General features: G+C 39.4%; 1 protein-coding gene across 3 annotated transcripts in view; it reads right to left on the bottom strand.

Annotated features, from left to right (window-relative positions):
• Positions 1–18,691, bottom strand: part of LOC149138279 (phosphomevalonate kinase, peroxisomal-like) — a 278,660-nt gene that overhangs the window by 234,886 nt on the left and 25,083 nt on the right. For 2 of the 3 annotated variants that reach the window (XM_089452942.1, XM_089452941.1), the window contains 2 exons: positions 9,709–9,803; positions 9,293–9,443 (listed from right to left, as the gene is read on the bottom strand). In XM_089452942.1, coding sequence (XP_089309068.1) covers positions 9,293–9,443; positions 9,709–9,716 — 159 coding nt within the window. In that variant the 5' untranslated portion in view covers positions 9,717–9,803. Of the gene's footprint in view, positions 1–9,292; positions 9,444–9,708; positions 9,804–17,705; positions 17,878–18,691 lie in introns of all 3 variants that reach the window. The other variant, XM_089452943.1, reaches the window with a different exon arrangement.

Raw genomic sequence — 18,691 nt, 5'->3', positions numbered from 1 at the left:
AGCATTAAAGGGGATATCAGCATCATACCACCATCTAGCTATGTAGTCACAAGCAGTCTCCCTCAATTCTTTCTTCCAATGGTCATCTAAAGTGGACTGAGCAAGACCTTTACTAATACTAACTTCAGGACCATGTGCATCTGATGGAGAGGAGCCTGAGTGAGTGAAAAAACTTTTGATAGTCCCATCACCCTTCATTCTACCCTTTCCCTTATCTTGAACAGAAGCAAAAGAGGGAGGAACATAACGGAAAGGGTTTGATGCATCAGTTTGAGGGATAGAGGAAGAACCCTCAAACTCATAGTGGGGGTTGGCAGCCATCATTCTTTGTATCTCCCTCTTCCTCCCAATTTCAGCCTGTATCTCTTTTTGCCTAGTCTTTTCTTCTTTAAATTTTTCAAAGCTTTCCAACAAATTCTTTCTAATCTCCCCAATTTGATCAGAGGGACATGGAGTAATATTGCCTTTAATCCCTGCCAAGTGTTGTTTCAGCCTATGAATCCCCCCAGGACCTGACTTAATTTTCCTATGGCAAAACTTGCAACACATCTCACTATCAACCATTTCAACATATGCCCAAGCAGGATCTTTTGCTCTAGGTGCCATTTTTTGACTAGGAAAACAATCTGAAAATGAAAAAAAAAAAAAAAAAATTGATTCAATTTTCATTTATTTGACTAAAAACACTCTCTAAGCTATCTTGATATGCACCTAAAATTTACTAAGTAAAAACAGATTTATAGAGGTGGAAAAAAATACCTCCAGGCACAAACTGCCTCCTCAAGCTTGCTCCAAGAATCAGCTCCTCAATGCTGCTCCAAATGGCTGCCCAAGAAGCTCCTCACTCCAGCTACAATGCTCCTCCAAGACTCCTCACTGCTGCTCCAAAACAAGCTCAAGAACTGCTCACTAACTCTCAAAGAAGACTCTCACTCAAATGCATAAGACTGCTGTGAGTGAAATGAGAGCATTTGGCTGTCTTAAATAGAGTTTGGGAGGGGGAAATGGACCCCAAAAGCATTTAACAATCTACCATTACCCTTTGGAATCCACAAACCCTACTTAACTTTACCAAATATCAGCAAAAAAATGAATTTTTTTTATAAAAAACGCTGCCCAGCCGTCCTTTTCATGACTCGGCTGAGTCAATACGGACCCAGCCGGGTTGACCGAGTCAGCTATGACTCGGCCGAGTCATAGCTGACTCGGTCAGCCGAGCCGGGTTGCTGGCCGGGTCAATGTTTTGGCTAGTGACTCGGTCCGAAACGGCCGTTTCGGTTTCAACTCGGCCGAGTTGTAAAACACTGATTGAGAGACTACGAAGTAATTTGCAATGAGAGACTATGAAGTAATGCAATTCGATTTCCTGTAACATAAGTAATGCAATTCAATTTCCTGTAACATACATGTTGATAATTTCCTGTAATAAAGGAAAAGTATTTTTGCAGAAGTAATAAAGCATAATTTACAAATATTCTAATGTCTAAATGCATGCAATAATTTTACAGGTTGTTGCATCTGTGGCAAAAGGAAGTTACTCTGATCGTACAAGGAGAAGTGGCAGGAGAGTGACAAGGGGTGCGCAGCTGCGATGCACATCATCTGATGATGACAGGCCAGCTGATGTCAATGCCAACAATGCACCAGGGAACATTGTTGAGGATGACCATGTGACAGCAACTGATATTAACACACCATCAGCCACAGAACCACCATCAACAACAGTCCAAGGGGCAAGCTCAACCAAAAAGATCAGTGCTATAAGAGGATGGACAAAAGAACAAATGTTAGTTGCAATTGACGACATAGAGTTTCATGGATACTCAGTTCGGGCATCAGCAAAAAAACATGGTATTCCTCCCTCATCAATACATTATTGGATAAATGGACTGACTCATACAAAACGTAGAGGGCCTCTTACAGTTATGACTGAGGAGGAGGAAGCCGAGGTGGTTGAGTGGTGTAAAGAGATGGCCCAACTAGGACATGGGCTAGAGTTGATACAACTCAAATCAACAATTGCTCAAATCTGTCAAGGGAGGCCAAACCCATTCAAAGATGGGTTTCCTGGTAAATCATGGTGGTTTGGGTTTAAAAAAAGGCATCCAGAACTTGTATTGCGTACTGTTGAGGGCCTTGACAGAGACAAAGCATTAAATTTGCACCCTGCAGTTGTGCAAAAGTTCTATGACACACTTTCTAGTGCTTACGATAAACATTCTTATGGAGCAGACCATATATGGAACTGTGATGAAATAGGTTTACAGGCAGGGAGGAATTGTGGCATGCGGGTAATTTCCAAGAGAGGGAGCCGAAATATGCTAAAGATTTTGCCCAAGAGCAGGGAGTGGATAACTATTTTATGTTGTGTCAATGCAATTGGTACTTCAATCCCAGGATTTTATCTATTCAAAGGTAAAATCAACTGAAAAACTATATACAGAACTGTGAACCAGGTGCATGCATGACTGCACATCCCCATGCATGGATGACTAAAGAACTGTTCCTAAGTTGGCTTTTTCACTTTGCTGGATCAATACCAGGTGGCGTCTCGCCTAATAACAGACACCTTTTGATATCAGATGGCCATGGGAGCCACATGGTTGTACAAACAATTGAGGAAGCAAACAATTTAGGCATCGACCTGTTGACATTGCCAGCTCATACCACTCACAGACTGCAACCCCTTGATGTTAGTGTGTTTGGCCCTTTCAAGAACTATTTCAGGTCGAAGCGCGCTGCATGGATGGCAAAGAATCCAGGGGTTGAGGTGAAAAGGTTTGAGCTAGCAGAGCTTGCAAGTAAAGCTTTTAAAAAGGCTTTGACACCATCAAATATCAAGGTTGGCTTTAGGAGGACAGGAATCTGGCCACTGAACTATGATGCTCTTATGCATGATACTGGTTGTAGCCAAGCGTTTCATGTGGATGGTCAGGAAGAAGGGAATGCCCAAACAGGTGTTGAAGTGCAAGAAGTAGATGACCAAGATGATGTTGTTGCAGCTGGTAATATGATTTCCCTGTCTCAAGGACACTTATATGCTGAAGATGATGAAACAGTATGTGAAACACAATATAACAACGAACAAATTCGCAGTAACATGGAGATCGTTCCACCAACTCAAGAACATGAAATTCCTGTTGCTGATATTGTTAATGATATTGTTGAACATGCAGTTGACAATGACCAATTAACATTGCCAAGCCAGGTAACCCCAACTTCATGGCTAGAAGAAGCAATGATCAATATGAATGCACATAGTGTCTCAGCAACCAATGAAGAAAGCATGAACATGCCCTCACAACCAGCAGAATTGAACAGTGAAATTGTTCATTTTTTTGTGGACAATAGATCAACGGAAGAAGATGAAGGACATAATGAGGCAATGAAGATAATGATATAGTTCAATCAGTTCCAACAGATACTGAAAGGGAAGTACCAAGCAATGACATGCAGGCGGGAGGGGAGGAGAAGACACTTGGACGGTTCCTAAAGCTACTAGTAGAGAGAGTATCAATGAAAAAAAAGCAAGGTGCACCAGGTAGTCTTCGTCTGGGCCGAAGCTCACAGTTACTCACCTCAGAGGACTATATAAACCTGTTAGTTGAGTCTGAAAAAAAAAAGAAATTTGAAATGCAAGAATTAAAACAGAAAAAGAAGGATCTAGTCAAGGAGAAGAAGGCAGCAAGGATTGTTGCAGCACAACGTCGAGCAGATGAAAGGATTGAAAGAGATAAAGCAAGGCAAGTTAAGGACCAACAAAAGCAAATGGCAAGACAGGAAAAGGAAAAACGAAAGGCACAACAAATGCTTGAAAAGGAACAAGGGATGATCAATATGGTTGACAATGATACAAGAATAGTTGATGAAACCAGGATTATTTCAAACTCATTGGACTCCATTGCAGATAATACACCATTATTCCAAGATCTCATAAACATTCAAGTGCCTCACTATCAAACTGAGGGTTTACCCACTTGCCTTATTCCTACCAGAGTTGGTGTCAATTCTATGTATGCTCATTACACACCTCCACTTAATGCAGGGGTCAGTAGTGCAAATGTGAGGTATGGGTACTCAATACCTCCATGGTTGGAAGCTGCAAATTGGAGTCAATCATATGGCAGCAATCAACCATTTCCTAATCAACCCTTGACAGGTAGGCCAACCTACCTGGCTCAAGAAGGTAACTCGGGGAGTTTTGGCACTCAAGATTCTCAGGGCCATAAAGAATAGGGGTGTCATATGTTTTTGGTTGTAACCACATTATGATGTGGATTTTGGATGGATTGTATCTTTTTCTTGTCACAGAAACATTTTGGCTTACAACCTAGGTTGTTTTATTTCATAATGTGTGATACATTGTAGCCAAAATCCATTTTAGAAGGAACAGCTATAGTCTATTATAATGTAGAAATCTTACAAGATTCTCAGGATCCTAAAGAATAGGGGTGTCATATGTTTTTGGTTGTAACCACATTATGATGTGGATTTTGGATGGATTGTGTCTTTTTCTTGTCACAGAAACATTCTGGCTTACAACCTAGGTTGTTTTATTGCTTTGAAACACTAACAACATTATGGTTCTATGCATTCACTACATTGAAAAGCCAACAGCAGCTTGGTTGGTTGTAAAGCAGTTTTATTTGCGAGCTAAGCACAAATGTTTATAAAAAATTGATTATTAACATTGAAAGACTATTTATTACAGTGGAAGAAATGCTAGTACCTAGAAAGACAAAAAGAGAAACCAATGAAGTCTGCCACCCAATGGATGCAAACATAATAGTTAGACCTGAAACCAATGGCTCAAAAAATACACCAACCTCTGAAATATTTAAGAGAGATGATATCAGTCCACAAAAGATGCTACAATGATAACATAGATACTTATTCCCTTTTTGAAATTGTTATGTCAATTCATATTATGTCTTGGGGCTTCTTTTTCCACTGCAAAGATGAACAATATTTCACAAAATAAATCACTTAATACTTCACCATTAGCTTCAAAGTGATGCTCCCAAGACTGATAAGTGATTTCTTATGGATATTAAACCTTAGCAAATTGATTTCTTCCTACTGAAACAAGTACACCAGATCTCGAAAAGCATATTTCAGATATCAGAAAACATATACCAGACCTTAGAAAAACACTTGGAAAGTCACCAATAGAAAAACATATGACTTTATTAGCCTCTTATGGTCAATGTGAAATGGTCTTAGGCTTATTATTATTGTCTTATGGTATTTATTAAGTCACAGTAGCAATATGCTTCAGATCTAATTATTCATTGCAGTCAACAAGGATCATAGAAAGCAGGCCACTGTAAGCAGTTTTTCAACTTTGAAAGAATAACCTAGATCTAAGTAAGCTTACCTACAAGCACATACTTCTGTAAAATATCTTAACTCTCAAACACATCCATCTTCTATTGAATACAGAAAGAAGTTAATACACAGCAATAGCTCAAAACCAAAACTCACTAACCAACACAGTGGCGCACCCTACATTTCCTTTCTCAGATAACAGAATAAGGTAAAATAATGTCTCTAAACACGTGCAATAAGAACTTGGTTTCACTGTGTCAAACCCTAACCCTACTCAGAACACCTAGTACACCCTAGCTCCATGGATAACTACACATCAGGCAAATCTGCTGGTGCCTCCTATAGAACTAAGCTCTCATCCAGAAATAGACAACTCCCATAAAAGCACCTTGGACAGCCTAAGGATGTACGCTATTTGAAAAACGGACCATGCATGCACCCTCAAAACTGAACTAAACTTAAAGCCAAACTGAACAGTAACAAAAGACAAACCGGAATTGCTAAATCTGAACAACCTGCAGAATGGAATTAACTGAAGGTGGAAACACACGAAAGATACTAAGATTCGCATATGCATGTTAACACAAGTATGCACCCTCTACACTCCTACATAATTGCACCTCCCTTACACTGCAGATTAGTAATGTGCCATCTCTATGCAAGGATTGTTGCACAAAACCCAAGACACACATTTAAAGCATCTCATTGCTATATGAATCTGCAACATTGCTATGCCATCCAGACAAGAATATTGTCTACGCAACAAATAAGAACTTTTAAGAAGGCAACCAATTGCCCTTATCTCACAATGTTCAACCCAAAAAGAACAGTAAGGAAATGGTTAAGAAACCAGTGCACTTTCCAACAATAAATTTCTTCATTATGCTCAGTCCATTGTTGTGAGATGGCTATCAATCAATACGAACAGTCACAATACATGAAGAAATGGAAAAAACAAGTAAATATTTTTGTCTGCAGTGTTTGTGAACTTAGTCAGAGTGTCAGAGTTGGAAATGTACTCAGCACTGCAGGTAAAAATAGAATTATTTGGAAACAATTAACATCTTCTATCTTTAACAAAAGGGAAGATTCAATAAACCAGCTCAAGGATATTAATTTTCAGACCACTGTAAGCAGTTTTTCAACTTTGAAAGAATAACCTAGATCTAAGTAAGCTTACCTACAAGCACATATTGTTGTAAAATATCTTAACTCTCAAACACATCCATCTTCTATTGAATACAGAAAGAAGTTAATACACAGCAATAGCTCAAAACCAAAACTCACTAACCAACACAGTGGCGCACCCTACATTTCCTTTCTCAGATAACAGAATAAGGTAAAATAATGTCTCTAAACACGTGCAATAAGAACTTGGTTTCACTGTGTCAAACCCTGTTTCACTGGTTTCTACGCAACAAATAAGAACTTTTAAGAAGGCAACCAATTGCCCTTATCTCACAATGTTCAACCCAAAAAGAACAGTAAGGAAATGGTTAATAAACCAGTGCACTTTATCCCTGCAAACAAAACCATAAAACCCTAACCTGCAAAACCCTAAACCCTCAAAACAAAACCCAAAACCTATCTACAAATTTAACAAAAATTCCAATAAACAAGGTGAGGTGTTGAAAAACACAAGGTGAGGTGTTGAAAAACACATCAGAAATGGTTGGTACCCTCAAAACAAAACCCCTAACCTACAAAACCCAAAACCTGTCTACAAATTTAACAAAAATTCCACAAAACCCAAAACCTATCTGCAAATTTAACAAAAATTCCAATAAACAAGGTGAGGTGTTGAAAAACACATCAGAAATGGTTGGTACCCTCAAAACAAAACCCCTAACCTACAAAACCCAAAACCTGTCTGCAAATTTAACAAAAATTTCACAAAACCCAAAACCTGTCTGCAAATTTAACAAAAATTCCAATAAACAAGGTGAGGTGTTGAAAAACACATCAAAAATGGCTGGTAGGATTAAAATCCTACCGGATAGAAGCCATGTCCAAGTCTAGAGCTCGCCACACCTTCGGCGGACCTTCTCCAGCGCTCGCCACACCTGCCACACTTGCAACAAGTGGGAAATTAGCAAATGGAGAAAAAAAAACCAAAAAAACCACACAAAAACCACCAAAACCTGCAATTACCTGTAAATGCCACCTTCGACCTCGAACTGGCTGAAATTGGTATTGGCTCCTCCCCAAACAACAAATAGCGCAAATTAAACAACCACCCAGGAAACCCTAAACCACCGGCGGTCCAGACTGAACAACAATTGCAGGCGGAAAACCACAAGAACAACAGAAACCCTGTTCCAACCATGGATTCGTGCAAGCAAACAATGGCGGACATCAGCTCAACCATGGCAGACATCATGCGCAGGTAATGGAGCCGTCTCGCGCCATCGTCGGCGGAGGGCTTCGAACAAACACTGGACCCGAACAGAAAACCCACAAGGAAACCACACATCGCGGCAAATAGGCAGAAATGAGCAGGCAGAAGGTCGGAAAACGCAGTTTTATGGCCTGACACGCTGCACAACATGTGGCAGTCCAAGCTGGACGCGTGTCGTACAACGTCGCGTGGTGTCCACGTGCTCGTAGGCCAAGTGGAGAGGAGGGCGCACAAGTAATGGCGTCCCTCCCCTACCACGAGTTTGCTAAGAGATGAGTTGGGGACAGCACTGCCACATGCATCAGATCTTGTCCCCCACTGAACTCATTTGTTGCACAATATGCTGGGATGCCAGTTCACAAGCAATATATCAGCAGTTTAAACTCATACGCAGGCCTGATTTTTGAGTGCCATGCTGGTAATCAAGGGACGGTCTTTTGGGAATGTTACATGGTAATTTGGGGCTGCAAGTTTTGTGGAATATTGCTCCCACTTACCTCCACTCAATCCCCATGTGCTGCTTAAGAAGTATACGTTGATCCTCAAAGAGAGTACACACAACAGTCACAAAGATATGCGTTGAATAATCAATGAGTCAAGGCGGCCACCTACAGCAGTCATATCAGCTGATATGACACTTGTAACTCTAGTTTTTGCATTGGGATTGACACCCTTTGCCACTTGTTAATTCATCTTTTGTTGCACAATATGCTTGGCTGCCCGTTTGCAAGCAATTCATTAGCAGTTTAAACTCATACACGGACCTGATTTTTGAGTGCCATGCTGGTAATGAAGGGACGGTCTTTTGGGACTGTTACATGGTAATTTGGGGCTGCAAGTTTTGTGAAATATTGCTCCCAATTGCCTCCACTCAATTCCCACGTAGTGCTTAAGAAGTATACGTTGATCCTCAAAGAGAGTACACACAACAGTCACAAAGATATGCGTTGAACAATCAATGAGTCAAGGCTGCCACCTACAGCAGTCATCTCAGCTGATATGACACTTGTAACTCTAGTTTTTGCATTGGGATTGACACCCTTTGCCACTTGTAACTCTAGTTTTTTCAGTCTGTAACACTGGAACTCAAATGTGGATAACTCCTTAAATTTCTATATAACCAAGAACAAAGTGAAACCAATTTTCATAAACAAAGATGTAGATCAATCTTTCATATTGACCATTGACATGACAATGTACACACAAAAAAATGTCAATTCCGAATTGAGATCTTAACAAAATATGAAAACATTTTAGAATTGCCTGCATAATTTTCATCATTAAGAACTTTCTAACAACTACATCACAGATTTTTTAATGTGGTGTTTCTATTTGCAACGTCATGCCATCCTGCTGACTGACATCATCCTTAATTCTAATTTTGGAGTGATTGGGTTTCTCCTTTCCTCAGCAATCTCTACCTTGCTGTGGAAATTTAAAATCTTAAAACCCAGTAGGAAATAGCTATATCTCACAAAAAAAGTAAGGAAGCTCCATATTTTTCATAACTGACGAAGTGAAAATGATATGTAGTATAAGAAAAGTGGAAGGGTCAAAAAAAGGTACCCATGCCCAACTACTGGAATCTATGCTAGTCCGCAGTGGCTTCACGATGGCATAGAAGCGAGCTGTGGTGGTAAGCACAAGTCCTGGATTTGGCTTCTCCAGAATTAGATAAGCTCCTGTTATTAAAACCTTACCAGGAGCTGACACAACTCTGTAAATCATGCAAACACATTTTCTTTCAGCATCACTAGCACTTTAAAAACTCCTCAGAAGCTTCCCTCAACGATTAATGGGAAAGTAAAGCAAGAGACCAAACAACAATTTAAAGGTTGAACTCAAAATCAGCCCACTGGTAGAAAAAACTACGTGAGAAAGAGAGAACAACATTTCAAACAATGAACTCAAAAACAGCCCACTGGTAGAAAGAACTATGGAACATGGACACACAAGCTTTCAAAACAGTAAATACAACTTACACAGCCATGTGATGATCAGATAATCTGAAGGTAATTATTGTTTTTTTCACCTTATTGTCAGCTTTCCTTGACCAGGAATCTATCAACCCCCTTCTCTGCAAGCATAAAAATAGAAATATTAAAGACATCAATATACACACACTACAATTTTTGATACCAAACTAAGCAAAAGAAAAATATTTAACCAAAACCCCTTCAACTGCAGAGTTTTTTTTCCATTTGGTTGTGACAGAAATATTCTCTAAAATAATGATGAATCCCTAATGACGAAAGACATGCACATCCCTTCAAAGTAAAATTTTCATTACATAACTTTGAAGTTAAACTCCAATCTCTTAGCTTCATAACCAATAGTGGAGCCTTTATGGCACTTACTCTAAGCAATTAGAATTAAAGCAAGTTTCAAAATCCCTCAAACGAAATTACATCTCTTTAAGGTTTTAAACTCAAACACAACTTGGAACAAGCTTTCAAACCTACGAGCAACTCAACTTTTTGTGTATCGTGTCTGTTCAACCTACATATTTAAACTTTCAACTTAACAAGAGAGCGAAGTGTGATAAAGAAATACCCATGTTCCAACTCACTTATCATGGCCCTATTGATTGTTAATCAATCAAGTGTATATTCAAAAGGCAATGGATTGAAGAAAAGGTACTCAATAGAGACCTCTAGGGCAGGTGACACCATGTCAGAAGGCAGACAAAGACTACAAGCCCAAAGCTATTCCAGTTGAATTCCACAAACTATGGTTAATAGTACTTGTTTTGCTCTTGTTTACTGCATCATTCAGCATTCATGCTCAATAGAGAGGGTTTATATATAGAATCTCATTGATCAAAAGAAATTTTGGATCCCTAACCTTCAAAAGGTTGGGATGGTGGTTGAGGCAGCTTATAGCATGGGATTTGAGGTAGCTCATGTGATGGATTATCATGGATTGGTTTTTCTTCGTGATGACATATCTTGGTTGATGGAGCCTTTGGGTTTATCGTGTTATGGTGGATAATGTTGTTCATGGTTAACCTAGCTTGGCACTCATACATTTCATGATCTATTTACATCGACTTTTATTTACAGTGGAGTTTACAAGGGGTCACAGCTCTTAATGTTTATGGTAAAAACCCATTTTACCCCATGACATTTGAAACCATATCATAGTGGATTAAAGTGTATAAACCCCCTTCCCTTTATCAAAAGTTTCACCGTGTATATATGTCCATTTATAATAAAAGGGAACATATGATTCTATTGCAATATTGTAATTGCGAAGGGGCGAGCATGGTGGGTATTGCATCATGAGCTTTTATTCCAAAGCAAGAAGAAAGGAGCCAAGCATGGTGGGTATTGCATCATGAGCTTTTATTCCAAAGCAAGAAGAAAGGAGCCGCCAACCTTATGATCTCATGATATCCCATAGGAGGCACAATTGATTAAAGATTATATGAAGCCACAACCATATGAATTTTTTTCCATGTGCTTTAAAGGGTACATGTGGAGGTAAAAAACCAATATTTTATTAGAAACCTTTATCCATTCGTAAGATGGGTTAATACAATAGAAGTGTCATGAGTCATAGCTAGCATGATTAACTTGTGAAGATAAAGCATATAGTTTCAAATTATGTAAAGCCGTCTTCACATGATCCAGAGTCTCTCATCATGGCCCACGAACTGGATTGAAAGGAGGCTATGCTATGAATATTGTGGCATTTTAATCAAAATAAAACATTTTTATGGAGCAGCCTTGTATAAAATCAATACCATGGAGCCGTCAACCATCATTGAGCCAACTTTTTGTTGAGCTTTGTAGCTCATAAGGTACTTCTAGTCTTGTGTCTTGACTAGAAGGACCTTGATTTGCATCATTAGGAGATTGCATGCCACATGCAAAGTGTGCAAGTGAGTTGCACACATGTTGATGTGTTGCATGTGACATGCATGAGATGTGCATGTAAGGCAAGCTAAATTTATGACTTGTGCTTGAGTTAAAGAAGAGAAAGCTAAACATAGGATAGTTAACTAAAGTAATGTCACTTATCTTCAGTTAACTTGATGAGCTAATTTTGGTCATCAATCCTAGCTTAGGAAAGTTATAAATTGAGCCGAAGTGATGAGGCTAAGACCAACACTAGCACAAGATTGAGAGCATTTCAATGAGCGTGTGCTAGGTCCGAGAGAGTGCATTGAGGCTGGTGATCAGTATTGTATTTTCTCAGTTGGGCCATTATCCCTGGTACAGAAGCCCAAGTACGTTCTGTGATTAATTTATAAATGAAGAACTGGTGATTGGGCATAAATCTATTTATGTGTGTGCGATTCAAATCGAGTAATTTTTTATGTGTTAGGGATCGGGTTGTGTATTCATTTCGCTTATTAATTGTTGGGAATCAAATACCAGGTGTTGGGTTCGGAAAGTCTAACATTATATCAGAGCTAAAACTTTGAATCGATCTTAGAATTACAGATCAGGGTTTGTGTTACATCACCGAATCCAGGTTGGCTAGGATCATATGAAAAAAAATAATAATAATAATAAGGCAACAAGAGTTTTTTTAAAAAGGGGCCAAGAAGATTTTTTTATGGGCAATTCTTTTTCATGCAAAGATAAAAGGATACCTGAAAAAAAGAACAAAATTTTAAAAAATAATAATAATAATAAAGTTTGAAGAAAAAAGGGCATGAGGCCCATTGTGGTTGTGGCCGACAGGCCTGATGGCTCACCAGTCACTGAAGCAGCTGACAGTAGCCAAGGCACAGGAGTGGTGGGAGGCAAACAGACAGCCAACCAACTGCCAATCAAGTTGGTCGAATCAGTCGTTGTAGCGATTGCCCGCGAGACAAGGAGACCAGCGATTAGGGTGTCGAGCAGGTCTTGGGGCAAGGCAGCGGAGTTTGGAAGCTGGAACGCCAACAGGCTACAAACAAAAATGCGTTCGACAAACATAGATAAGCAGAGAACACACATCATAGAGGGATGTCGAAGGACAGCTGCAACAATTGTGCAAGGCCACAGGGAGCACGAGTGGCAAGAACCAGTTGAGAAATTGAAGGACGCTGCAAAGTTCGGTCGTAGAGGAGACAGTACACGCTAGACGTGATAGCCGTGGTTAAGCTGGAAGTGCACCAGGTTGAAAAGTGTCATGAAAGTCGAGTGGTGGAGCCAGACTTGCAAAAGAGCTTGGTCAACGGACAAACATAGCACTTGGCGCTGGATCGTGTGCTGGGCAGCGTGAACAAAACTCAGTCGACAATCACAGACAACATTCAATCAAGGTTTGTCAGTCGATACAGAGTTGAGCCAGGTAACAGAACATAGAAAGCAGTCGGTGTTGCCATTGTAAAAACGACCCTAATTTTATAAGTTACCATTGATCGAAAGCAAGATGAACTCAGAGAATTTGTTGCAAGGGGCTGAAATTTTTTTGGTCAGCAAAGGTAATTAAAAAAAACAATCGTTGCTAGACTATTTTAGTGTCCGGATAGCACACGAAATTTCCAGGGAATAGGAAGCAGGCCCGTAGAGCGTGCAGAGGGTGAAAAAATGAATTGTTGGTCAGTTTGACAGAGATGGATACGAGGCTACATTACAAGGACAAGTTGGACAGGCCAAGAAATTTTAGGTTGTGGAAGGAGTAGATTGTTCTATTATTTGAGGAGAAAGAGTTGTAGGACATCGTGGAAAAGATTGTCCCAATTCCTGCAGATCCTATGTAGTTGGTTGAGTTTAATAAGAACGTGAAGGCCAAGAGCATAATCCTAGACTCCATTAGAGACCATGTTATACCTCATGTGAGGGGAAGAATTATGCCTATGAGATATAGGCATCCTTAACCAAGTAGTACCAGAGTACAAACCAAAACAAGAAGATGGTGTTCAAGGAGAAATTGACAAATGCCAAGATGTCTAAAACTGACACAATTGGATCATACCTAATTAGGATCACTCAGATTAAAGATATTTGGTAGCAGTGGGGCGAACTATTAATAGTGAAGTGTTGGTCAGATCAGCCTTGAGTGGCTTTCCTTTGAAGTGGGATGCCTTTATTGACAAGATCATCGCAAAGGAGAATCTACCCAGTTGTATTAGATTGTGGGATGAATTCGTACAGGAGGAGACAAGGAGGCGTTCCAAAAGTGCAGGCTAACATGATGGAAAGGATGATGAGGAGAATTTTGCTCTTGCTATAAAAGGAAAAAGTAAGGGAAGTGGGGGATCTGCTTCCGTGAAGGACATGAGAAAAGTGAAGTGCTTTACGTGTCACAAGACTAGTCATTATGCAAGCCCGTGTCCACACAAGAAGAAGAAGGATGAGGATCAATTGGCTACATCAGCATCAATTGAGATTGATGACTTTAGGGAGAAATTCAAGAAGGAATTTTCTCTAGTTACCTATGTTACTGACAGTAGTATTGTTTTGTATGAGTACAATGGGTTATGGCTAGCGGACAGTAAAGTGTCCAGTCACATGACGAGAATGAGATCAGTGTTCTGCAGTACTTCAGAGATAGGCTCAAACAGCAGTGTGTTCAGTGGGACTAGTACCATCCATGCAATGAAGGAGATTGGATGTGTCAGATTCCAACGAGAGTCAAGAGGATTTCTAGAGGTGACAGGGATGTTATTTGTTCTAGTGTTGATGGTAAATGTGCTCTCAGGATCAGCGTTGGGGGACGTTGGATATACATTTTTGTTCCGGGATGGGCGGGTGCTTCTATATTCAGAGGGAGCGACCTTGGATGCAGTTGTAGTGTTTGGCATCAAACAGGAGCAGTCATACAAGTTGTTGGGACAACCTGTGGGTATATCTTAGGGGGTCTTGGATACAGGATTAGTGTCAATTGCGAAGAGGAAGCAAGTGGCGAGGAAGAATGATTCTTCAGGTACTACCAAGAGCCTCAGTTGGTATGATATGACATGCTTGGATGCTCAGGAGCAAGATCCTAGGAGCATGGTTGGATGTGACAGGTTCTCAACTCAGGTTTCAGATAAGGTATCAGGGCAGGCTTTAGTGTTAAAGGGAGCAGTTATACATATTAAGATGGGCTTGGAGACAGATTCAAGTGGAGGAGGTTCTTGTAGAAGTACCTCCCTCACTAAGAGGGAGTGTTGAGCTTTGTAGCTCAGAAGGTACTTCTAGTCTTGTGTCTTTACCAGAATGACCTTGATTTGCCTCTTTAGTAGCTTGCATGTGACATGCAAAGTTTTCAAGTGAGTTGCACACATGTTGATGTGTTGCATGTGACATGCATGAGATGTGCATGTAAGGCAAGCTAAATTTATGACTTGAATTTGAGTTAAAGTAGTGAAAGCTAAAGATAGGATAGTTAACTAAAGTAATGTCACTTATATTCAATTAACTTGATGAGCTAATTTTGGCCGTCAATCTTAGCTTAGGAAAGTTATAAAGTGAGGCTCAGACACAACAACGACACAAGATTGCAAGAGAATTCTCAATGAGCGTTTGTTGGGTCTGAGAGAGTGCAGTGAGGTTGGTGATCAGTATTGTATTTTCTCAGTTGGACCATTATCCCTAGTACAAGAGCACAAGTAAGTTTCGTGATTAATTTATTAATGAAGGATTGGTGATTGGGCAAAAATCTATTTATGTGTGTGTGATTCAGATAGAGTAACGTTTTTTTGCTTCTGCTATATTTTTTATGTGTTAGGATTCTGGTCGTGTATTTGTTCCACTTATTAATTGTTGGGAACTGAATACCGAGTGTTGGGTTTGGAAAGTCTAAACATTTTTTTCATTCCCCCATGCATTGTCCAATGTCAAGAGGAACATTGATGGGGCCATGCATATGAAGTCACATGCCCACATTCTCCATGATTTCCATGTTTATAAACTCATGAATTAGAACACAAGGACAGGACAAGTAAGTCAATTTACCTTTGATTTTATGAAGCCAAATTATATTGTGGTGGGCCTCTAACAATATGAAGTCAAGTGCCTTCATTTGGGGCATCTTTCATGGAACGTTCTTCCATAAGTTGTTTTCCATCTAAAAGTAGGGTCACTTCCACATATAATTGTATAGCTTCCTTTTCACATCGACCATTACATGCATATGCGCTAGCTGGGGCCACCCCCATTATTTATTTATTCTACCTTCAAAGTGGAGCTAAGGGTCTATGCATCTTTTATTAGCTCACAGAACACATTTAATTTGGTCATTTGATTATTTTGTTTAGGTCTTTATGTTTTGGTTTATTGTCATAGTGTGTCAAACATCTTATTATTGGATGATCTAACCATATGAGGGATTCTCACTCCCTCTTTTCATGCATGGTTCATCTTTGGGGGCATGTATACTTCTAGCACTTTCTAGGGTAATGGAAATATGTTTTTATTGTCAAAGGTTGAGCTAGAGGCTATATTTAAAGAGCAACTCCATTTCTTTGCTATGCTTGGAGTTGGAAGACTTCTCTCCCTTGGATCTTAATGAAGATCTCTTGGATGCGTTTGGAGAACCAACAATTTCTTGTGGGTGAGGATATTTATATATCTTCTTATTGTTTTTCCCTTTGATGCTGAAATAACTAGATTGATATTTCAGGAGTTAGATGTTGGTGTACTATTCCCATCTTCCATGTCATGTTATCATTAGAACTTTTCTTATGAATACATTTGCTTCTATGTTCATGGATTGAAATTCCCCATACATGGTTCTTGATAGCTGTAGTCTCCTAAAGTATTGGGTGTTGCCTACATGTTTAACACTCATGGCCATATTTCTGCAATACAGAACAGCAAGGAAAAAGTATTATTGGCTTGTATTTTTCAGCCATATTACCTATTTCTCATATTTAAAACAGCCACCCATTTATGCCTTTGTTGTGACCCCATTCACCTAATAGACCAGGCACTAATCTCTAGTCCTACCATCCACTTTTATTTCTGCAACTTTCACAATGTGTTTGGTTGGAATTTACTCTCCAAAGTTGAAACCACCTTTGCATCCCATTGCTCTAGAATTCAGAATCCCAGTCAACACAATTCGGGAAGCCTCCATTGAGCCAGAGGACAGCCAGCCTAAAGAGTAAAAGGGAGTTGGTGAGGTGACAATGACTAACCGCCTAGTTTCACTAGTCAATTATCTAGGTGTTTTGGACTTTCAAATTTTCAAAATGACAGATTGAACAGTAACAACCCCAAAACTAAGAAAGGGAGAAAATAGGTGTTGCCACACTGGACTCCTTCCAAGTAGTAAATGTACTCTTCAAATGGATCAAGTCACTAGCCTTTGCTATGTAAAACAATCCACATCACTTCAATCTTTAAGAAACATAATGGTTATCCACACATTAAAGAGAGAACCCTTACACATCACATATGCTCCAAGAAATATGAATACATTAAGCTCTAAGGAGGGGAAACTCCAAAAATCCAACCATGAGAAATGATGAAGAGAGTGAACCCTAATATAGGTTTGAGCTCCATCTTCATTTAGAATCAAATAGCAATATCTAAGGTTATAACCCTGGATCTAACCTAGGAAGGAATAAAGAAACAATATCCTCCAACCACTATCCAACAATACATAAAATAATAAGGTAGTCAAGCCACACGTGTACAATCTCCAATAAGAGAGCTCCATGGAAGTGAGATGCCTCAATCGAAAGGGGCATAAGATGTGTCAAAGATCCAATGTCTAGCCTCCAAAGGCCTCTAAGTGTAGCAAACTATAATCAACTCCTCGAGAGAGTAGTAGCAATTACATATTTAATTTTGGATCTTCCTATACCAACCCAGAAACTAGAAGAGTAGAAGTCATTAAACTTGGTCTCGAAATTTTGATATATCATGCTGCATTTCCTCTTCTTCTTTATCGATCATAGTAGAGCTTTCTGGTTTCTTACTAGGTGTTTCCATTTTCTTTCTTTGAGTCATTTTGGAATCAAACAATGATATTTATGCTTCACTATGCCCCTTGAAACACTTCAAGCTGATTTTTCAAACAAAACTTATGCAAATTTTTAAAAAATACACACATTTTTCGTGTTTTGTAGGAACTCGATATTGAATCTGTTGTAGCTCTGTAATTTCAGATCTTCAAGGTCTGAACTTATGTCCTGTAGTAGCCCTCTGAGTCTTCTTTCCAACCCCACAAGTCAGACTGAGATTGGAGTCTTCAAGGAGTTATGCCCAATCTCCCACGATGACCTGAATATAGACTGGTTTAGTAGAACGAACTTGTATAGAATGCCACATGTCATTGTTTCAACCTTCAGCTCTGAAAATAATACACAACAAAATACAGTTTGTGCACTTTCAGTCACTTTTTACAAAATTCAAATCCGATGCTCAAAGAGAAAGTTATGAATATTTTCCTTGGTCACGTGTTTGAGGTGAATTATGGAGCCTGCAAAAACCCTAAGTTCCTCGGATCATATCTCCAGAAATATAGCGAACCAAGATCTAAAGATTGTACACGATGTTCACGAAGATTTCAGCTCCACATGGTCGCAATTTCAGATGCATAAGCCTCGTAGAAACAAATTTATAGAGAAAATGCCAAGATGACCTGTTTGAAGAAGTGAAACCCTAGAATCCAAAGCTCTGATACCAAATGTTATGCAACCAACTCACATAATAGAAGAAAAAATAGATCAATGACTTGAGAAGTAGACTCTTCAAGGGGCAGCCTCCTTTACATCACATAAATGAATAATTCTTAGATGATACAAATGATAAGACCTCCTTGGTATATATAGGAGTCGTCACAATATAATTAGAGCCTACATAACAATAATAACGTAAGGAAAAAAGAATAACAAAACTGGGCTTCTATGAGGCACAACAATAACAATATGGGGGATACATGGGCATAATAATAACAATAGGGGACTACACTAACAAAACAATAAGGGGGATACACTAGTATTATAGGGACCTAATAGGTGCACTAGTTCCAAGTCACTTTATTCTTAATCAAAGTGCAACATAATGTGATCAGGGTTAATTCCAAGGTGTAATT

Source organism: Pinus tabuliformis, chromosome X, assembly GCF_031772625.1.
Source record: "Pinus tabuliformis cultivar Carrire ecotype Pingquan chromosome X, CPIR1, whole genome shotgun sequence".
Lineage (NCBI taxonomy): Eukaryota > Viridiplantae > Streptophyta > Pinopsida > Pinales > Pinaceae > Pinus > Pinus tabuliformis.
This window is presented reverse-complemented; position numbering and strand designations above follow the sequence as displayed.